This window comes from Ahaetulla prasina, chromosome 14, assembly GCF_028640845.1.
Source record: "Ahaetulla prasina isolate Xishuangbanna chromosome 14, ASM2864084v1, whole genome shotgun sequence".
In the NCBI taxonomy this organism is placed as follows: domain Eukaryota; kingdom Metazoa; phylum Chordata; class Lepidosauria; order Squamata; family Colubridae; genus Ahaetulla; species Ahaetulla prasina.
Window position 1 is genome coordinate 22,047,110 of NC_080552.1, and position 22,955 is coordinate 22,070,064.

General features: G+C 46.5%; 1 protein-coding gene across 3 annotated transcripts in view; it reads left to right on the forward strand.

Moving 5' to 3' along the window:
- The window catches only part of MAD1L1 (mitotic arrest deficient 1 like 1), a 389,702-nt gene that overhangs the window by 183,926 nt on the left and 182,821 nt on the right, over window positions 1-22,955 (forward strand). For all 3 annotated transcript variants that reach the window (XM_058157103.1, XM_058157104.1, XM_058157105.1), the window contains exons 14-15: window positions 3,846-3,934; window positions 6,833-6,923. In XM_058157103.1, the coding sequence (XP_058013086.1) occupies window positions 3,846-3,934; window positions 6,833-6,923 (180 nt within the window). The remainder of the gene's footprint in view (window positions 1-3,845; window positions 3,935-6,832; window positions 6,924-22,955) is intronic.

Below are 22,955 nucleotides of genomic sequence, written 5' to 3' on the forward strand. Positions count from 1 at the left end.
GTTGGTGGTGGGTCCTCCATTTCAGTGGAACCTCCCAGATTACCCCACCAAAATCCAGCTCCAAATTTGGCCACGAGACATCATTTAAGGTTCAGAAGGGTAATTTTAAACGATTGCGCCTGCCATTCTTCCCTGGTTTGTCATTACTTTCTCCTGTCTCAACCCTCCGTGCTGCTTGGGGTCTTCATCCAAGAAGGTGGGTAGGAAATAGCATGGTGTGTGGGACGCGATGGCTCAGCATTTAAAGACGCTGAGCTTGTCAGATGGGTTCGAAACCCGAGCTCCACACAATGGAGTGAGGTCCCATTCCTGGCTGCAGGTCCTGCCCACCTAGCGGTTTGAAAGCATGCAAATGCGAGTAGATAAATAAGTACCACTTCATAGGAAGGTAACTGTGTTCCATGTACCTTGGCATGTAGCCATGCTGGCCATGTGACCAGGCTGGCTCCTTTGGCCAAGAAATGAAGATGACCATGGGGCCCTAGAGTTGGACGTGACTGGACATGGGAAACCTTTACTCTTGGCAAAACCTTGTCCCTTCCTGGTTGAGTTGGCAGAATCAATCATCAGCAGTGTCATTTCTCCTCTGCATGATGGGTTCCCATACTTGGATAGACCATCTTGGCTAACCTTCCGCTCTTCCTGTAGTTCCATTTCCAGCTAGTTGCTAATCCAGGCGTGGTTCCTTGGTGGTTGGCAAGCTGCCATTTCCCATCTGCTGTGTCCCTGGAATCAAATATACGCCTGTATTGGCTCTGCTGCTGAAGCCATCTTCCCTGTCTGTGGGCCTCATCCTGCAGAGTGGAATTAAGATGCTGCCAAAGCCTCCATCCATCTTGTCAAAGGATATTGTATGCTAATGCTTTATTTCCCCTGGGGCCCTAAGCCACAGACTTCAGGATGTGTGTTCTTGGGTTTGCATCTCTAATTAAGGCACGTTGTTCGTTGTTTTTCCACTTGTGGAGAAAGCTCTGCATTTTGTTCTTATTTCAAGAGATGGAAAACTAGAGAAGGCTAGTGTCTGCAGGATCCAATCTAGGTCGGTCAACGGGACCAGAGGTTTTGTCTTCCGAGCTTTCGGACTCATCCTGGAGCCCATCCTCAGGGAACTTCTCTCTGGCAGACTGTGCGTTTTGGGCTAGTCTTTGTGTGGCATTTATACAGGGTGTGGCTTTTTAGTTGTTGATTGGGGTGTGGATGGCTGACTAGTAAGTCGTTGGCTGTTGTTTCCTTGTGCTGCCAAGCCCACGCCTCCTAAGTATTTGGTAAACTGGGGGTAAATCAGCATTCCGGTTGACTGACTAGGTCAGGGATCTGCAACCTTAAACACTCCAAGAGCCATTTGGACCCGTTTCCCACAGAAAAGAAAACACCGGGAGCCACAAAACCCTTCCCCATGCCTGACTATTTCTTGGGCAGCCGCAAAACTAGCCTATATAGTTGAATTAAATGTTCTGTTTTCTTCTGAAACTTTTCTTTTCTTGGATTTATCCATGATTGGCCTACCGGGGGTTGAAAAGCTCAATAATCGCGTGCTGGCGGGTGTCGCACATTGGCAGTTGTGACGGATATTTTGAGTGACAGGGAGCCGCAGCAGTGGAGTGAAAGAGCCACACACGGCTCCAGAATCGCAAGCTGCTGAGCCCTGGACTAGGGGCCCATTTCCCAGGCTTCAATCACCTCCCTGGCTGTTTTTCTGCCTGCTCGTCCAACAATCTTGGTAGCAGCAAGATGGAATGCATGTCTTTATTTGTTGCAATGCGAGGCTACCAATGGCAAAAAGACCTGATTTTTGTCAAGGTTGGGTGGGATGAGAAGGCCGGTTGGAGGTCAGAGTGTGACATCGAAGGAATTTCGTAACTTTTAATAGGAATGCCCCAAAGTTTGATGTAAAATCTGCCTAGGCACCATCAGAATTTATTCCATCGGAATTTATTTAAGACTTGTGGAGGCAAAAGACCTCTTTAAAAAATCATTCCAGGAGAGACACACTTAATCCTTCAGTAAGGAACAGCTGAAACTCTATTATCTTCTCCAAATGTGTCTTCCACGGTTGGTGATTCATTGAAAAGCACGGAAATCTGTGCCTTGCATCTCACATTACAATCCAAAGGTAAGTCAGATAAAGAGAGCTTGGCGGATTCCCACAGGTGCCTTGACAAAAACCACAGCGGTATCAAAACAGCATCATGTGAATCACAACATCATCGGGGCAAATGGCACCTGACACACATTAGATGGCTTGCTCCCCCTTTTCAACTCTTCCCCAGCCACCCACAAGAACTCTTTACTCACACCTAAAGCAGGAGCCTCTTTATTTGGGAGCCCTGCTCTGGACTTTCGCTCTTCCTTTGAAGTTTCCTGGATTATTTTAATGAGGTTGCTCTTTGCTGTTGAACGCTCGTCTCTGAAGGGATGAGTGCGATTCCTGAAAGTGGCAGTGAAGAAAACTTTGGTCCCCTGGACCTCTTAATTTCATTCAGTGATTTCATATAATTTATCGGTTAAGGTATGGGCTAAGCGTAAGTTTTGACCAAGAAGTCATTCCTCTAATTTTCAAGGTAGTAATAGAGATTCACGAAGGTCTATCAACCCGTTATGGAGCCTTAATAATAGTATTTATTGGTTGTTTTTGTCCCAAAGGTGATTTTTCAAGAGGCAACTGGACTTTCTGGGTTTTCTTCGCTTTTCGGATGAGAATGATAACCAGAAAGTCCAGTTGCCTCTTGAAAAAACATCTTTGGGACAATCATGACTGGACGACAGAGAATCTCCATAGACATTGGTTATTTTTATTTAGCAGGCGGTATCAATCCAGCTACAATAGCCCAGAGTGATTAGTAAACCAAAACATGGTGCCTTGTTTAACAAACTATGGGCAAGATTAATCCATAATATGAGTTTGCAGTCTGTTCACTTTAAACCATGCGACCGGCCATCACATTTTCTTTATGCATGAGTCAGAAAGAGGGTTGTGGAAATATCTACAGACCCCTTGCATCCTGGACATAAACTCCTACCCTTAAAACGATGCCACAGAGCACTGCACACCAGAACAACTAGACACAAGAACAGTTTTTTCCCAAATGCCATCACTCTGCTAAACAAATCATTCCCTCAATACTGTCAAACTATTTACTAAGTCTGCACTACTATTAAGCTTCTCATCGTTCCCAACTCCTTCCACTTATGACTGTATGACTGTAACCTTGTTGCTTGATTATATATATATGTTTTCTGAGGTTTTCGCGGGTGTTTGTATGTAGGTCTTTGGTTATTCGGGTTTTCTCCCGCGTAAAGCACGAAGCACAAAGCTGTAAACACCAGCCTGAAGATGACGAATGAGACTTCGTCAAAACGTCACCAAGACACTCCCAATTTTACGCGGGAGAAAACCCAAATAACCAAAGACCTACACACACACACACACACACACACACACACACACACACACGTATATTGATTGGTTCCTGATTGCTTATTTGTAGCCTATGACTATCATTAAGTGTTGTACCTTAGGATTCTTGATGAACGTATCTTTTCTTTTATGTACACTGAGAGCATATGCTCCTAAGACAAATTCCTTGTGTGTCCAATCACACTTGGCCAATAAAAAAATTCTATTCTATTCTATTCTACTCTACTCTACTCTACTCTACTCTACTCTACTCTACTCTACTCTACTCTACTCTACTCTACTCTACTCTACTCTACCCTACCCTACCCTACCCTACCCTACCCTATCCTATCTCATACTTCATGGGTATGGAAGACTTATTTGTGTCTCAATATCTGGTGACCACACCATACAAAGCTAACTTCCACCTGTTCTCTTCATTTTGTAGCTGGAGGTAGAACTTCAGATGCTGAAGAGACAAGCGTCCACCGTAGAGCCCAGCAGCTTCCTCGCCAAAGAAGAGTTGGATACGCTAAGGTGAATATCCTCCCTTCTACTCGTAGTGATAGAGCTGAGGAGAAGAGGTGGGAGTTAAGTCTCTTCCATCTCCATAAGTGCTCCTAGAACTTCTGTCCCAACCTGGGGATCAGGATAACATCAGTAGATCATAATCAGGTACTGATTATGATTACAATAACGATGATAAGCAACATTCAGGATCTTGGTAACTTTTCCCACTGTTGTGATGTTAATTGACAAAAACCACATGTTGAAGAACATCAGTAATCCATTGTGAACATTCAGACAAATGCCAAGGGATCCTGCCCAGGATAACGCCCCCCACCCCAAACTAGCAAGGATCCCACACCAAGATGAATGACTTCGGAAGCCAGAGAGAGAGAGAGAGAGAGAGAGAGAGATCTTACTGAATCCATGAGCATCCTTTGTCTTTTCAAGTTCTGCCATCCACTAATTAGATGAACTCGGATGCCACTTATAGATGATGGATTACTTTTCCAATTTATAGCGTGCCAAGCTGACAGGTAGATTGCCTCTTGAAATAAAATTTATCCGGCTTTCATTTTGAGAGTTAGTAGGGCGGGGACTCTTCTGAAGCAGCAGGAGTTCGGTGAAAACGTATACAATTTGCACTGCTGACATTTTAAACTTTGCAGTAGTGGCGGATATCTGTAGCTCAGGTGTAGGATGAGGGTGAAGGTTCGTTCTCCCAGCTCGTGGGATGGTTTCCTCCCCTGATGTAACCTCCCCATCACAAGACTCTGGGCTGCTAGGGGTTCGCAAGGGTTCGGAAGAACTTCTAACTAAGATTCTGTGCAGTTCGGAGAACCCCCAAATCCCACTCCTGGCTGGCCTCGCCCACCCTTCCCCTCTCCTCCCAGGAGTCCCCATGCAGCCTGTTTTGGATGCAGGTATGTGCAGGGCGTGCACGGAGGCTCACGGAGTAACATCCTACTGGAAGTTTGGGAAGGCCAGAAATGGGCCTGTTTCTGCTTCCAGAGGGCCTCCAGAGCCTGTGGAGGCTGTTTTCGCCCTTCCGGAGGCTCAAAGAAAGCCTCCGGAACCCAGGGAGGGCAAAAACTCCACTCCCCAGCAATGATGCAGGAGGCCAACTAGGTCACTCCCACCATGGCCACACCTACCCAGCAGAACCCCTTGCTAAAGTTTTTGAAGCCCACCCCTGTTCTGACCCATCACAAGACCTACTGGCCACACGAAGCCCTTATAAGGAGAAGAACACCAACACTGACATCCCCTAAACTCCGCTGAAGGTGTTACCTAGCCTGGTAACGAATATAGTCTTCTTTTAAATTATCTCCAGGAAGCTTAAAAGACTTTATCTACATCTCTGCCCTCCCAACACCCGCCCCCCCACTCCTCCTCCTAATCCGGCTTTGGTGAACAAAGCCCTCTTTTCATCAGAATATTTTTTTTTTTTATAGCGGTTATATGTGAAAATTCTCTTTCTCGACGTTATTACTTCTGAGGAAATAACACAAAGTAATATTAACACTGCCAGTCCTTCACCTACACCTGGCCTCCCATAAATCAAGTTAGCCCCATTTGGTGATCTCCGTAGCCAGCGGCCGCTTCAGCCTTTGATAGCGTAACAGGTTGTTTCACCCAGGAGAATGAAAAAGCATTCTGTTGGGTTTGTTTTGTTTTTTTATTTGCGGAGAGTTAAAGGAACATTTTGAACCGGAATAAACAAAAACACTTTTTTCTCCCCCCACAGCAGCGACTTCAGTAAATCCTCTATGTCAGCTATGGATTTGGAAAATGGATGGTTTTGACTAAGAATAGAGTAGAGCTGGAAAGAGACCTGGGAGGTCTTCTAGACCAGCCCCCTGCTCAAGCATTTCAGTCCAGTCACTTCTTGAAAACTTCCAGTGATGAAGCAACCGCAACTTCTGGTGGCAAGCCGTTCCACTGGTTCGTTGTCCTCACTGTTAGGAAGTTTCTCATTAATTCCAGGTTGCTTCTCTCCTTGGTTACTTTCCAGCCGTTGTTTCTTGTGCTGCCTTCGGGTGCATTGACCACCTCCCCTTCTTTGTGGCAGCCCCTCAAATACCGGAATATTGCTATCACATCATCCCTAGTCCTTCTTTTCTCTAGACTGGCCATACCCAGTTCCTGCAACCGTTCTTTGTATATTTTTGTCTCCTGGCCTTTAATCATCCTAGTTGCTCTTCTCTGCACTTTTTCCAAAGTCTCAACATCTTTTTTGTAATTTGCGGCGACCAAAACTGGGATGCAGCATTCCAGGTGTGTCTTACTAAGCTTTTATAAAGTGGTACTATCATGTGATTTTCATTTGATGCCTCCGTTTATGCAACCAAGAATTGTATTAGCTTTTTTTGGCTGCTGCGGAGCTGATAAGAAAGCCACGTTCTTGTCCTGGTTTCTGAGCCACGTTTAATGGCCCTTAAAACGTTTGAGTCTTCGTTTCTCGCTCTTGATGTTCTTCAGAGCTCCAGAAAAGCATCGTTGGAGAGTCACCTGTGGCTCCTTGTAGATGGATCCTGGGAACCGAGTAAAGCCAGTGCCATTAAATGTAGATTAGATTGGACTTCATCCTCATCCCGTAGGGCCTTTCCTGTGTTTTCATAATTAAACCTTCATTAGCTTAATTAGCCCTCTTGAGGTTCAGAGGAGACACATTATTGAGGCAACGTGACGCAGCTGCATAAATATTCTTGAATACCTCGTGCACACAGGTAACTTGAGTTTTCAGGAGGATTCCGCTTGAGGGTCACACTCAAACTTCTGGAAAGCCTCCTTAATCTCACTTGGATGACAAAACCCGGGAGGTTAAAATGAGCATCCCAACTCCGAGTAAACCACAATATGTAAATTCGCAAGGATGCAAAAAACTGTTAAGGGATATTGAGGTATTGTCGACTCTTTCACCTCCAGGTTAAAGATTGAGGAACTGGAAACTGAGCGAAGCCGGTTAGAAGAGGAGAACAGATCCCTGGAAGCAAAGCTGGAACAAGCCACGCTTCAGGTAATCTCTTAAGATGCTTGAATTTGTCTTGTGGAGAGGGACCGAGAGGTTTTGTCCATATTTTATGCTCTTTTTTGGGGGAGGGGGGTTCCCTCCTGAGATTAATTTCAAGAAGCTAAGTCTTATCTCATGCTGTTGGGTTTTTTTTTTTAATTACAAGAGTTTACTGGGCATCTCTTAGGACCGTGATGGCGAACCTATGGCATGCGTGCCACAGATGGCACACAGAGCCATATCGGTGAGCACGCAAGGGTTGCCCTAGCTTAGCTCCGGTGCGCATGTGCACACCAGGCAGCTGATTTTCAGGCCTTCCGGGCCCACCAGAAGTCTGGAAATGGGCCATTTCCGGTCTCTGGAGGGCCTCCAGGTGGGTGGGGAAGGCCGTTTTTGCCCTCCCCAGGCTCCAAGAAAGGCTCTAGAGCCTGGGGAGGGCGAAAAAATGGGCTTACCGGGCCCAGTGTGCCATTGCGTGCCAAAAGCAGGGGGAAGGCAGGGGGGGGCATGCGCACAGTGCGGGGGGACGGGGCACATTGAATTATGGGTATGGGCACGCGCATGCACAACCCCTCCCCCCGCTTTTGTCATGCGATGGCAAAGAGGTTAACCACCACTGTCTTAGGAAATCAAACGTTTTGAAAGATTCTTGAATATTTTCTGTTATCTGTATAAAAGGGTGCTTTTGTGTTCAGACGTCCGTAACTTGTTTCTAATGACTAAGATAAAGTTGAATTGCTTGAGGGCCTCCACGGATGCAACCAGGAGCAGCATCCCGTAATTTCTTCCGCGATCTGTCTTTGACAGGCTCTGAAGCTTTCACTGTGGGATGAGCTAGTTGGTGGTTTAGGTTTTAAAAAGTGGGATTGTGGGTTGCTGCTTCTAAGAAAATTTTCCTCTGTCTGGGATGATCACACAACACATTTTGTAAGCGACAAAGGAAGTTATAGGGCCGTGGTAGCTCAGCTGGTAAGAAGCCTGTTATTAGAACACAGCAGCCTGCAATTACTGCAGGTTCAAGCCCGGCCCAAGGTTGACTCAGCCTTCCATCCTTTATAAGGTAGGTAAAATGAGGACCCAGATTGTTGGGGGGGCAATAAGTTGACTTTGTAAATATACAAATAGAATGAGACTATTGCCTTACACACTGTAAGCCGCCCTGAGTCTTCGGAGAAGGGCAGGATATAAATGTAAAAAAAAAAAAAAAGTTGTAAGGCAAATGAAAAGCAAATTGCTGGCTTCGCACAATTGACTAGGTTTGGTTAGTTTTAATCTTGGTTAGGTGGTGTTTTTTGGGGGCCTAATCATGTATGAACTCAGACTGATTAGTTTATGACTCATTTGTAAACCCAGAATGTGGGTTGATGCAGTATCCAAGTTAAGCCTGATGGGTGAACCCAAATTTGGAGCACAGAAACCACACTCATCTTCCGCCTCTTCATTCCAGAATATTCTTGAACAAAGTTGTCACATCTTTTTCTGGTTATCTCTTGAAAATATCTAAGTGCCTAAACGTTAACACTCCTTTACTCCAGAAGTCTCCAAATGTGGCAAAATCTGGCTGAGGAATTCCAGGAGTTGAAATCCACAAGTCTCGAAAGTTGCCAAGTCTGGAGACTCCCAATCTACTCCATAACACTTTTGTTCAACTTCTTTTTAAAAAAGCACATTTTTATAACAAATGGATCTACATCCCCACCATATCAACTAGTCTGGAATATCAAAGGTTAATATTGGCATCACCCTATGCCATTATTGTTCTTGTTGTGGCTCCAGCCCCCCTCCCTCCGGGCCTGGCCCCCTGCCAGAAAGTGACTCAGAGAGTGAGGGGGAAGGGCCGTCGGGGCTCCCCTCTGCAGGGCCGGCCTCTCTGGCTCAGCTCCAGGAGCCAGAGGCAGGCCAGGTGGAGGAGGTCTCTGTCTCCTGTATCTCCCCACACCCAGGCAACGCCTCCAGACCCAGCTGTCGACAATCAGTCCTGGTTAGATCCCAGGTTTCGTAGACAAGAGAGGCGGGAACAACAAAAGAAGGGGTGGGGCAGGCCTAGAGAGTGCTGAGTCACAGAGCCACACCCCACAGGGTATAAAAGCAGGAGGGGCTGTTCTACTACTTTGTGACGGACAAAACAAGCTGACTGGAGAAAACTTGAGCTGAACTATTTGACTGAGCATTTGGCCTGGATTGCTGTTTGTTCCTGACTTCCTGGTTGCTCCGGTAACAAGCTTCTGTGAGGCCGGCATCAGGGAAGATAAAGAAAACCTTGGCAGACGTTCGCTGGTCTGCTGCCAGAGCTGATAGCTGCCGTGGACTAAATTGCTGGCTAATTGTGTCAGTTCATGTGTCTCCCAGACTGAGGTGGGGATGTGGAACAGAACAGTTCTCTCTATTCCCATAAAAGACAACAGTGTCCAAGGAAGGGTTTCCATGGAGATAACAATGGGATTCAAGGGCTTCTTCTGATCTTCTCACCTTCTCGCTGCTGCTACTTACGTCTTGTAAGAATACCTCCTTAGACCTCTCATGGGGGTGTAACTAATTCTCACCTTCCTAACCTGCTTACTCTTACTCATAAAGACTAATGGACATAGTCAGGGGTGTCAAACTCAAGGCCCATGGGCCAGATCCAACCCACGGGGTGCTTAGATGTGGCCCATGGGGCCACCTGGAAGGACCAGCCCGCAGTGCCTCTGCCAGGGCTCTAGAGCTCTATTTCTGGCTGTGACGGCCTCCTGCAACCCTCTTCCTGACCTCTGTATTCACTGGCAGAGAGTTGCAGGAGACCTTTGCAGCCAAAAATGAAGCTCCAGAGCCTGTTTTCACTGACAGAGCGCTTGGGCCACCTGTTGTAACCTAGGCCCAAGTAGTTATTACCAGACCCAATCAGTCCTAAACAAACATATTTTATTAAAACAGCTGAGAATTATTTCATTCTCAGCTTAGTCCAAATTAATTCCAAAACAATCCTTCAGAAAAAGTCCTTCGGCCTTATCACAATTCTTGTCTTCTTTGGCACCCTGCCAAAGGCTTTTCTTGGCAAAGCCCCACAAAGTTGAAAAACAAAAGGCACCGGCTAGAAACAATTGTAGCAACATTGCTTTCCTACAAAGAGCCCAAGAGTCACTGCTGCTCTTTTAAGCCTTATGGGAGTGGCCAATCATCTCCTGGCCTTACTCCAGAGTCGCCCTGTTTGCTTTAGCTGCTCTTGCCTTCTGGCAGCTCTTCTCATGCGTGCACTAGGAACAGGCTCCTCCTGTTCCTTTGCCTCTCTGCTGTCCATCTCTGGAGGCTCCAGAATCTGCGCATCGTTCCCAGGTGGCCCTGGCCCCATCTCTGCCTCCGACGCAGAGCCCTCTGAGCCTTCCCCTGACTCCAGGACTGGCCCATCATCCTGCCCAGCCTCCTCACTGTCAGATTTTGCTGCCAGCTCCACAAGCTGTTGGTGGACCACAACACCACCACAAGCACACCCGGACAAGTGACGTAGAGCCGGCTATGCCCCCCACCCGCCCCAAGGTCAAACACAACCCTGATGCAGCCCTCAATGAAATCGAGTTCGATACCCCTGGACCTAGTCCTGTTTTTATATCCAGAAAAATCAGGGTAGTTCTCACTCTCGCCCATCAGAACTGACTTCCATGTCATCCCAGTAGCTTACAGAACGAATGCTGATTATCCACAATCCTTTCGCGCTGCCTACAGTCTCGCATGTCAGGATTCGGAGGTGGCGTGTAGTCACACAAAAGGGCTTTCTGTTCTGCCTTGTCGCTGCTGGTCTTTGTTGAGAGTCTCACCTTGTCTTCCAGCAGACCTTTGATAATCTTGCCCATGCTGGTGGCCCCAGCAGCCGTCCGCGGGCAGGGATTCTCGTCTCTGCTTCGAGCGCGGAATCTCAGGTCTGCTGGAATTAAGCGAACATCCTCCGATTTGTCTGTTCTGGATGAGCGGCCGTATACATTCCTTCTTGGCTAAGTGTAATTTTGTAAACCTCCATGTATTTTCTTAGCGGGCTAAGAAATCCTCCAACCATTAAACCTCTTTTTGTGAAGATGGATATCATGCTGTTGATGGTGCCTTTTGGCCCTTTCTCTACATCCTCTGGTCCTCTTTGTTTTCTTTTACGTAGCTCAAACAATACAACATCTCCTATATAACGGCGGGGGCATTGTAAATGATGGAAGCATCTAAGTCAGTGGTGGCGAACCTATGGCACACATGCCTGAGGTGGCACTCCGAGCCCTGTGGGCACGCACGCTGTTGCCCCAGCCCAGCTCCATCGTGTTTCTCCCACACGGGGGAGAGAGTGGGAGGGAGGGAAAGAGAAAGAGGGAGGGAAAGAGAGAGGGAGGGGAAGACAAAGAAAGAGGGAGGGAGGGAGGGGAAGAAAGTGAGAGATAGGGAAAGAGAGAGAGGGAGGGGGAAAAAGAGTGGGAGGGAGGGAAAGAGAGAAATGATACTACAAAAAAATTTCTTTTTTATTGTTCCTAAACGTAATATTTCAAAAGCAGAAAAAAAATGAAGGCACATAAAAGTGCATTCATCACATTTTTCTTAGAACAATATGCTGGACTCTGCCTTGTTTAATCATTATTTTAGGTAGTAAAACTTCATTATTCAGGTTAAATTGCCGTGTTGGCGCTTTGCGATAAATAAGTGGGTTTTGGGTTGCGGTTTGGGCATTCGGTGTCTACAAGGTTCGCCATCACTGATCTGAGTTTTACTCCTCTTAAATTGTGACTCCATATCTTCCTTTCACGGAAAAAAGAAAAATGTTGTTTCCCATTTCTGTTCGGTGTGATTTATTTCCAAAACCTGGCTCTGTAGTAGAGGATGAGTGCTTGTAAGTCAAGGGCACCGTGTTCAAAGTGTTTTGCTAAGCATAATTCCTTCCTAGTTCCACCAGGCCAACAAGGGAGGTCATGATTATTCCCATTTTGCAGGTGGGGAACTCAGTCTGAGAAGACAAATGACTTGTTCCACGGTCAGCGGGTGGATCTGTTGGCCAAGCTGGAGTTTGAGCTCTGTTCTTCAGGCGCAGAAGCAACTCCTTTCCTCCAATCCCTTTGGAGATGGAACAGACGTTCGCCGCTCACAACGATCGCGTCACAAAAGGACAACCCTACCCTGGGGACACGTCCACCATGACTCCACTTCTTTAACTCTTCGTTTGGAAGGAGACCACAGAGGGCCATGTCCATAATTCCATTTGAGCAAGCAAGGCACTTCAAGATGTGTCTTCTTATTGCTCAAAGACTTGGGTATCTCCATTTCATTCCGTAGTTGATTTGATAGCACCGGAAAGGGGTGTCTGCCTGCTCTGAGGTGTTACCAACGTACATCTTAAGGACATGAACGTTGTGGAGCTACTGGCTGAAGAACATCATATAGTTGGGCGACGGCGTGGAGCTTGGGGGCCAGAGCATTGTGTTGTGGGAGTCTTTCTATCTACACACCCATCCACCACCACCACCCCCGTATTAAATAAAAGGTTTGTGAAGGTCCCATCTAGCAGTAGACTTTGTTAAGATCAGGATTCCGGTTTTATTTTTCTCAGAAGCTTATATAATGGAACAGATGCTTGCTCTTTTCATGGAGAAGAGAATGAAAGGGGATGAGCCATCTACACAAAACATCAACGCATGTACAAAGCTCACAGTGATCGCGCTTACCCTCTTGCCTATGTAACTACTGCTTTCACATTGGGAACCCAGGTCTGCTTTGCATTAAATCCAACCATGTTCTGCTCAGAAGGGTCTTGTCTCTCTTCTTTCTCCCTGTTGTGGCCCGCCAGAGGCCAGCAGAGCTGGCAGCAGATTCGGACAGTGAGGAGGTTGGGGAGAAAGGTGGGCCAGTCCTGGAGTCTGGGTAAGGCTCGGACGATGGCTCTGAGTTGGAGGCAGTGGGGGCCAAGGCCATCTGGTAGTTCTTTGCTGCCTCCGGAGTCTGACATCAGTGAGGCAGAAGAATAGCATGAGCCTGTTCCCAGTGTGCACATGCGCAGAGCTGCCAAAAGACAGGAACAATTAAGAAAGCAGGGTCAACTTGGGAGTAAGGCTTGGAGATGATTGGGCCCTCCCATAAGACACGAAAGAGAAATGAATGGGACGTGAGCTTTTCCAGGAAGCAGTTAGTTCATCTGGTCGGTAAAAGCTCTGGAAAAGCTCTGTTTGACTCTGTGCTAAGTTTGGCCTTGCCCTGCGTGTGGCAATAAGTTCTCTGGCAGCATTCCAAGGGAGATAAGGTGAGTGTTTGTAAACACTCCCCTGATAGACTGTTTATCAAGCCTTGTGGACTGTAAATGAAAGTAATTTACAGCTGTATGAATTAAAGAGGTTTGCCGGGACTTAAACTTAACGGTAACAGAGTTGGAAGGGACCTTGGAGGTCAGAACACTCCCAGATGTGTCCTAGGGTTAGAAGGGGACCTCAGAGGTCTTCCAGTCCATCCCCCTGCTCAAGGCAGGAGACCTTATACCATCCCAAATAGACTACAGTCTATTTTTGAAAACCTCCAATATTTGAGTACTTACTGTTTCCCCTGGGACATTTGCAACCAGAAGCATACAAAGAGAGACACTTGGGAGTACACTTGGAAAGGAGTGTGAACTTCACAAGCAGCATTAGCCAAAGGCCTTAGCTGTCTGATATAAAACATTCACTAGCTGAGAGCCACTCAAAAGCTCGTAGGCTCAATATATCCACTTTAGTCAACAGACAGAAGTGGGTATTAAAGGCACCAAGGCCAGCTCGCTCAATGGACAGATCAAAAGTTATTACAGGTTAATCCTTGACTTACAACCAGTTCATTTAGTGACCGAAGTTACAACGGCACAGAAAAAAAATATGGCTTGGGACCATTTTTCACACTTAACAACCCTTGCAGCATCCCCAAAGGTCCCGTGATCAAAATTCAGACACTTGGCAGGTGGTTCATATTTATGATGGTCGCAATGTCCCGGGGTCACATGATCCTCTTTTGCGACCTCCTGGCCAAGCAAAATTAATGGGGAGTCCAGCTTCACTTAACAACCGTGGGACTAACTTAACAAGCGCAACGATTCACTTAACAAGGCCTCTGGCAAGAAGAGTCGTACAAACGCCCTTAACCAATGTTTCACTGAGCAACATGACTTTTGGGCTCCTTTCTGGCCGTATGTTGAGGACTACCTGTAAACCTCTAGCAAATAAAACCAGAGACAAAATAGAAGAAAATCCAGATTGTTTTCCAATTTGGGCATGGAGATAGATGTCAATTGTTCTAGGAAGTAAAAGGAGAGACAAATTGTACGGGTTACTCCTCAACGTAAAACATAACGCTGTCGTTGCAAGAATTGAGCCTGCATTGCCGTCACTTGAGAAACTGAGTTTGTTTTAGTCTTGGTTAGCTTGGTTGTGCGAACCCAAATGCTTTGGTTTGTTTATGGGGCGTCGTGTTGAAGAAGGTGACTCTCTCCTTTTGTATTGAGATCAAGAACTGGGGGTTTTATGGGCACACACTGGTCTTTTCTGGGTGGGTTTTGGATTTCTTGGTGGCCTCCTTTCCAAGGTGCTCACCAGATTGGATCACGTTCAGTTCTTGTCTGCCCAGAGAACAAAGTTACTCCACGACTTTGTGCCAATGCAGAGTGGGTGGCCAGAGTGTGGGTCAGTTTAGAAAGCTACTGGTTGTGTTTGGACAAAATGAAAACATTGGTTTATTTTGTTATGTGTACGTATGTGCCTTTATGTGTGTGTATGAGAGAGAAAGAGACTGAGTTCTTGTTAGAAATTCTGTATACAACCCTACAGAACAAACAGTGCACCGTCCACATGTGCCTTTCTGCTTAACTGCGAGAAGGAAGCAGGAAACTTTACTCAGAGAAAAGTCATGGAGTATACCGTAGATGCAACTACAAACTTATAAACACTGATGTCTACTATCTCTACTGAATAGTGCGCTCTCTCTCTCTCTCTTTCCCTCTCTCTCTCTCTCCCTCCCTGCCTTCCTCTCTTCCTCTCCCTCTCTCTCTCTCTGTCTCTCCCCCCTCCCCCCTCTCCCTCCCCCCTCTCTCTTTCTGTCTCTATCTCTCCTCCTGTTCCACCAAGATGGCTTCATTTGAAATTACCCAGATTTCAGACACAGCATTGATTTTTATCTTGACACCTATTAGAGGTGAATCAAATCTTTCTTTTATTGTCAATTCCCAGAGATTTTGGGGGGGGGGCACGGCGCAAGGAATGACACCTCTGCTCAAAACGGGGAATCAAGAGCTCCGGAGTGCTTTTACCAAGCAACGGCTTAGCGATGAAGCATTGTCACCTGTTCCTCCTTTAATTGGGTTGCCGTCTTCAGAAGGGAGATGAAAGTTGTGGGTTTGATGTTTTGATGCCTGGATCTCCAAGGGCCACTTTAGAACAGCTCTTCGTTCCTCAGCAAGTTACAAGCTCATTTGTTTCACATTTCATGTCACGTCCTTGACGGGAGAAGGTGTCCATCCTCCATCCCCCACCAATGCTAGAATGGAATAGAATAACAGCGTTGGAAGGGACCTTGGAGGTCTTCTAGTCCAACCCCCTGCTTAGGCAGGAAACCCTAAACCACTTCAGACCAGGGATGAAATGCTCCCGGTTCGGACCACATCACCCAATCCAGTAGCAATGGCAGCAGGTGGTTCGGAGAACCGGTAGCAAAAATCCCTCCCCCCACCCCAATGCCCAGCTGAGCCAGGTTTTTTTTTTGTTTTGTTTTTTACTTTTAAAAGCATTTTTTCTTCGGCCGAAATTTGGGACTGAATGGTGGTCGTACACCGAGGACTAAACAGAGAAGGGGCGATAAGATTGCAGTGCCCGTTATCCAGCCCTCTCTCCCCCCCCCCATTTTTGTAACTAGTTGTCCGTTGTGACACAGGCACACTCCCGATGCCTTCCTGGTCTGCAGGAGACGGAGAGAGAGAGAATAAGAGGCTCCCACGATTTAACCTGGCTTTTGAATCAATCACCCGCTAGCAGCCGTCCAGAAAGAGGAGGCAGGACAGACTCAAATTGGCCCTTCAGGGCTCGTAGCTTCATTTCATTCCTTTTATTTCATTTCTTCATTCTGTTTGTATCCTTCCCCGTAATCTAATTGACTCACGGCAGTTCATTTGCTCGGGAGGAACCTAATTCAAGATCCATATTCACTCCTAAATAAAGTAAAAAGGTTCCGGGTTTTTGTTGTTTTTTTTCCCCCCGTGAGTCATTTGCGGGCTCGTTCGTTGAAATAACAGCTCACGGCTGACACCTTGAAGCCTTTTCCTTGTACTAAATCTCTCATTCTGGTCTCACCTGCAACTTGGGCATCTCACGCGGCTGGGAATCGGCGTAGGCGCTCACCTTGCTAAAAATAATCGCCAGTGGAATTTCATGGCTCTGGAATAGGCGTGGAGGGGAATATTAATCTTAGGAGTTGGGGACGGCAGCTGGCATACAGGGATGGAGCCGGTTGGAGAGGCCTGTTGAGGTTCCTCAGGATTTAGACCCTGCGTAAAGTCGGCTTGCCTTCAGAAGTTGCGGGTGCTCCCATCACTGGAGGGTTTTAAGAAGAGACTAGACAGCCACTGGTCTGGAATGGCAGCGGTGTCAGTGCTGCCTCCGCTCAATTCCCAGGAAAGGAAAACCCTGGATTCCATAGATTTAGAGAAAATGTACTTTTACTAGGAAAGGACTGAACAGCAGCAAAGGTCAGGCAAGATCTGAACCAAAATGCGTGAGAAGAAACACATTTGAAATAAACCCCAGAGCTCAAACCTCCGGTAGTGAGGCACCCAGAGTTCAATCATCAGACGGGAAGATGTTTTGGGAAAGTCTCCATGCTCCTCTCCCATGCATGCCAATCCCAGGAAGGTTGGCCTTGATGATGGTAAATAACCCAAGCTGGCCTCTCTGAGTCCAGGCCTCTCATCACTTCTCAGAAATTCCATTTCTACCTCTTGCACCCTTCCCCTCCCAAATGCCCGGTGCTTCCCCGCCCCCCGCCCCCCGCAACCATCGTTTCCATGGCAGCCGGCAGCAAGCTTGAAAGAAAGCAAAGATGCAGGCTGACACCTTATCTCATGGTCTTATGCTCAGGCAGGGGGTTGGACTAGAAGACCTCCAAGGTCCCTTCCAAACTGTTTTGTTATTCTGTTACCTTTATGTGTCCTGCTAAGTTTATGGAATGATCTGACATTCAGTACCTTCACGAGTCTGGGCTGAGTTGAAGATTAAAACAAAAAATAATAGTTGGCTGGTTAGAAGAATTAGTGGCCCAGTGTTTCATTCTCCTTCTGTTTGGCTCCGAACTTGGTATTAGCAAGTGATGAAACCAATATTGATGTTGGTTGAGAGCAAGTCTGTATAACGCCTGATTGCCTTCAGACTCTTGGCTTATGAGAGACAGATTGAATTATGCCTGGGGGCTCCGTCCACCTCCACTCCCCCCTTCGCCACCCCCTTGGTTCCTGACACCTCACTGCAGGCAGTATTGATTTTTTCCTTCATCCCTATAAAAGTTTTGTCGCAGGGATATTACTCACTGCTCAGATCTTTACAGCTCATATAAAAAAAAGAAATCTCAGGTTGCAAAAAGACTGGAAGTTTTGGGTGCACCCTGTGCACCCTAAAACTTTGTCCACTTTGGGAGAATTGAAAACCACGGAGCTTAACAGGGGAAGGGGAAGTTAAACGATTGAAACCACAGGGGACTGTAGGAGAAGACCAGGCAAAACTGGAGGTAGGAGTTAAACGTGTCATTAGCTTAGAGTCCTTACGTTGCCACAAGCAATGTAGGTCCAGACCCCCTTTAATTCTGTTGACTGTTATCAGATATGAACTTTAGTTGACTTGATTCTTATCTAGAAGCCTGAGCAATACACCTGTTGTGACCAAGGCCCAAGTAGTGATTACCAAACACAATTCAGTCCTCAAGAAACTTATTTTATTAAAACAGTCCAAAACAAAATTCTTAATAACCAGTCCTTCGGCCTTATCACAAACTTTTGATGTCTTTGGCAACCTGCCAAAAAGGCTTTTCTTGGCAAAACCCCCACAAAGTTCAAGAGAAGCTGGCAAGAAGCACGGAAATCAACGTTGCTTTCCTACAAAGAACCCAACGGCTCATTGCTGCTCTTTTAAGCCTTATGGGAATGGCCCATCATCTTCCAGCCTTACTCCCGAGTTGTCCTTTTTGCTTTAGTTGCTCTTGCTTTCTGGCAGCTCTTTGCATGTGTGCACTAGGAACAGGCTCCTCCTATTCCTCTGCCTCTCTGCTGTCCGCCTCTGGAGGCTCCGGAGTCTGTGCATGGCTCCCAGATGGCCCTGGCCCCATCTCTGCCTCCAACGCAGAACACTCGTCTGGGCCTTCCCCTGACTCCAGGACTGACCCATTGTCCTCCCCAGCCTCCTCACTGCCTGACTCTTCTGTTGCCAGATCCGCGGGCTGCTGGCGGACCACAACAACATCCAGCTTAACATATGGTCTTGATACTTGGTGCCTGATGAGGACCACGTTTTTCCAAATTCTTCCCCAATCTCCATGTAAGGTTCAGTGGGGTAGAGCCGATGCAGTGGTTCGCTTTTCTGCACTTGGGTCTTGGATCCCGAGAACATACCGTTGTCCTCTAGCTTGACCTGTTTTGAAGTTGCTTGGCTGAGCCATATCCTGCCAACCTTCTCCTCCCCTCCTCATCCCTCCTTGAAGGGAAGCGGGGAACTTGAATTCCGGATGGAAAGCAGCGATCAAATCACGACTGCTCAGCCAAGCGAGAGGAAAACGCTTCTCAAGAGTGCTCACTTAGTCTTCATTTCTTCAAGCAGTCCTCTTGTTTACAAGGCCAACGATGGCTGGTGAAGTGGTTCACTACGCAGATGCAGCCCTCCCTCCTCATCCCTCCTTGAAGGGAAGCGGGGAACTTGAATTCCGGATGGAAAGGAGCGATCAAATCACGACTGCTCAGCCAAGCGAGAGGAAAACGCTTCTCAAGAGTGCTCACTTAGTCTTCATTTCTTCAAGCAGTCCTCTTGTTTACAAGGCCAACGATGGCTGGTGAAGTGGTTCACTACGCAGATGCAGCCCTCCCTCCCTCCTTCCTTCCCTCCTTCGCTTTTCAGAAGAGGGAGGCAGAAACGAGATCCTTCAGGTCCCATGGCTGCTTCAAGGAAGATTTGTTTTAAAATCAGAGGCACGTTTTGATTTCACAGGTTCCATATGCTTCCAAAGGAACTCGGTGTAGTTGGGACAACCTCTGGTGTGCTTGCAAACAGTCAATGGAGTGAAGAACGCTGCTCAGTGTTTTTGATTTTAATGGATGAAGTCAGGTTATGTGAGAGAGAAGGATTATAATTGTGTTAGATTTTAAAAATTTAATGTATGACTGTTTGTTTATTAAACTATACCTTGTGTTTGCTCCGGGAACTTGGGGGGGAGGGGGGTTTTGGAGGGAGAGGGGAAGGAGGGGGAGGGGGGAGGGGAGGGGAAAAATTTAATTGTTGTAAAACTTTTTCAATAAAAAAAAGAAAAGAACGCTGCTCAGCAGCATCGGCCCGTATGAGATGGCAGGGGAAGTAAGCAACTTGGTCGTGAAATTTTCCAACGTTACGAACGGTACGTGATACACAATAATTTATTTTGCCATTGCAAATTACTCTTCGTTGGTAGACCCCGTGACATTTCCCAAAATATTGTTTTATACAATAACTTATTTTGCAATTGCAAGTTACTCTTCGTTGGTAGACCCCCCCGTGACATTTCCCAAAATATTATTTTAGCTGGATTCCCATCCAAGAGACAATTACTTTTCTCCTCTTTATCACACCTGTTAGAGAAGGTTGCAAAACCACACAGAAATACACGTTATTAGGATTTTCTCTTGATACCGGATTGAAAATAGGCTTGCGGGAGATTGCTTGCACTCTTCTTTGTTTGTCTACTACGAGATATACTTTTCTCTCGTCTACCCTACTTTTCAAATCCGTCGAGATTGTTTTGCAAGGAGCTGTAGATTCCAATCCGAGTAGAGGCTGAAAGAGCAGGGGGGTTTTGTTTTGTTTTTTTTTTCAAAATAATTCCTGCATTTCAGTTTTCAATCACTTAGGAGCCTGGTTGAAAGACGATTTTCTGTTATATCTTTAAGGCAGGAGTGTCTTAAGCTTGGCAACGTTAAGATGCTGACTGGGGAATTCTGGGAGTTGAAGTCTACAAGTTTCAAGGTTGCCAAGTTTGCACACCTCTCTGCTTTATGATGTCAGGCGAGAGATTAGAATTAAAAAACACACGGCCCCATTCTCTGTGCTAATGTAATAGACTATTGTACAGTTGACTTACAACAACTGTCGTCCTTGACTTACAACAACATCTGCTGAGGGACTGCTTTAAGTTACAACGGCACTAAAAAAAGGGATTTATGACCGTTGCAGCATGTGGTGAAAATTCAGACATTCAGACAACCGACTCATATTTATGACGGTCGCAGCATCCTAAGGTCACGCAATCCCCTTCTGCGACCTTCTGATAAGCAGAGTCTGTGACCGTAATGGCGAACCTTTTTGGCGCGCGCTCATCAGGGCCATGACCAGGAAGAGGGGCTGCCCAGGGGGCATGCGCACGCCGGATATGGAACTTCTGGTTTCCAGCATGCACATGCACGCCAGCCAGCAAGTCTTCCAGTTACCGCCGCACATGCACAGGCGCTGATCAGCTGGCCAGCGTGCATGCTCACCCCTGAAAACAGAAGACCAGCTCTTCCGTTTTCCCAGTACTGCCGCACACACAAAGGCCAGCTGATCGTTGCGTGCGCATGCGCGCCGGAAACCCGGAAGGGGAACAGGCGACACCGCGTTTGCCAGGCAACATGGCTCCGCGTGCCACAAGTCCGCCATCTATGGAGATGCTGGATACATCTTCAAATTTCTAGGTTCTATCATATCGCAAGATCTCAAATGGACAGCTAACATCAAAAACCTCATCAAAAAAGCACAACAAAGAATGTTCTTTCTGCGCCAACTCAGTAAGCTCAAACTGCCCAAGGAGCTGCTGATCCAGTTCTACAGAGGAATTATTGAGTCTGTCATCTGCACCTCTATAACTGTCTGGTTCGGTTCTGCAACCCAACAAGAAAAACACAGACTTCAGAGGATAATTAGAACTGCAGAAAAAATAATTGCTACCAACCTGCCTTCCATTGAGGACCTGTATACTGCACGAATCAAGAAGAGGGCCGTGAAAATATTTGCAGATCCCTCGCATCCTGGACATAAACTGTTTCAACTCCTACCCTCAAAACGACGCTATAGAGCACTGCACACCAGAACAACTAGACACAAGAACAGTTTTTTCCCGAAGGCCATCACTCTGCTAAACAAATAATTCCCTCAACACTGTCAGACTATTTACTGAATCTGCACTACTATTAATCTTCTCATAGTTCCCATCACCAATCTCTTTCCACTTATGACTGTATGACTATAACTTGTTGCTGGCAATCCTTATGATTTATATTGATATATTGATCATCAATTGTGTTGTAAATGTTGTACCTTGATGAACGTATCTTTTCTTTTATGTACACTGAGAGCCTATGCACCAAGACAAATTCCTTGTGTGTCCAATCACACTTGGCCAATAAAAATTCTATTCTATTCTATTCTATTCTATTCTATTCTATTCTATTCTATTCTATTCTATTCTATTCTATTCTATTCTATTCTATTCTTGACAAACGTCTCAGCCATAGAAATGTCGGGGCTCGGTTGTGATTTGCACGTTGAGGAGCACCTGCAACAAAAGTCGTCCTTTCAAGGTGTCCTTCCGGTCAGCCTATCAACACTTATCCGGTGTGTGTGTGTCTCTCTCTCACACACACACACAGCAGCTGCACAACCCATCCTCTCTCCAGCTTTGAGAATTAAAACAGGCTGCATGGCAACGAGGGCTGGGCTCAATCAGTATGCAGTGATGCAAACAGGCAGACGGTTGGAACGAAAGCACCTTGGTTAAAAGATTAGGTTGATGAGGACTAATTACAAATTATCAGAAGCTAAAAATACCCAGCAGGGGATCAGAGGATTGTTGGGGGGGGGGTTGTGTGTGTGTGTGTGTTTTTTAAAAAGAAGGGGAATACAAACGGGAACAAGGGAGGCAGGCAGGTGCCTCTCCACAGATTCTACAAGACAAGGGTTTATTTTGATGGAGGCCTTGAGGTCTGCGTGTTTGTCCTTTCAATTAATACCTTTGCCTTTGTACAGTTTTGTTTGAGGGGCTGCCACAAAGGGGTGTGTGTGTCAAATTATTCTCCCAAAGCACCAGAAGGCAGGACAAGAAACAGTGGAAACTAACCAAAGAGCGAAGCAACCTGGAATTAAGAAGAAACTTCCTAACAGGGAGGACAATTAAGCAGTGGAACAGAAGTTGCCTCCAGAAATTGTGGGTCATTGGAGGTTTTTAAGAAGAGACTGGACAGACACTTGTCTGAAATGGTAGGGGGGTCTTCTGAATTAGAAGACCACCAAACTTCTCTTCTCTTCTCTTCTCTTCTCTTCTCTTCTCTTCTCTTCTCTTCTCTTCTCTTCTCTTCTCTTCTCTTCTCTTCTCTTCTCTTCTCTTCTCTTCTCTTCTCTTCTCTTCTCTTCTTTTCTCTTCATTTCCTACTTTACTCTACTCTACTCTACTCTACTCTACTCTACTCTACTCTACTCTACTCTATTCTACTCAACTCTACTCTACTCTACTCTATATCCTACCCTACCCTACCCTGCTCTGCCCTGCCCTGCCCTACCCTACCCTATTCTACTCTACTCTGTATCCTACCCTACCCTACTCTCTTTCCTCAAGGAAGGTGAAATTGAAATGGCGTTGAAAAAAGTGACTTGTGATTGTTTTTCACGCTTAATGTTCATTGCAGCCTCCTCACGGTCCCTTGATAAAAATTCAAACAATTGGCAATGGACTCATATTCACGACAGTTGCCGTGCCCCGGGGTCACGTGATCGAAGTCCATGGGGAAGCCCGTTTCACTTAACAACCATGTGACTAATTTTAAATACCGCAGGG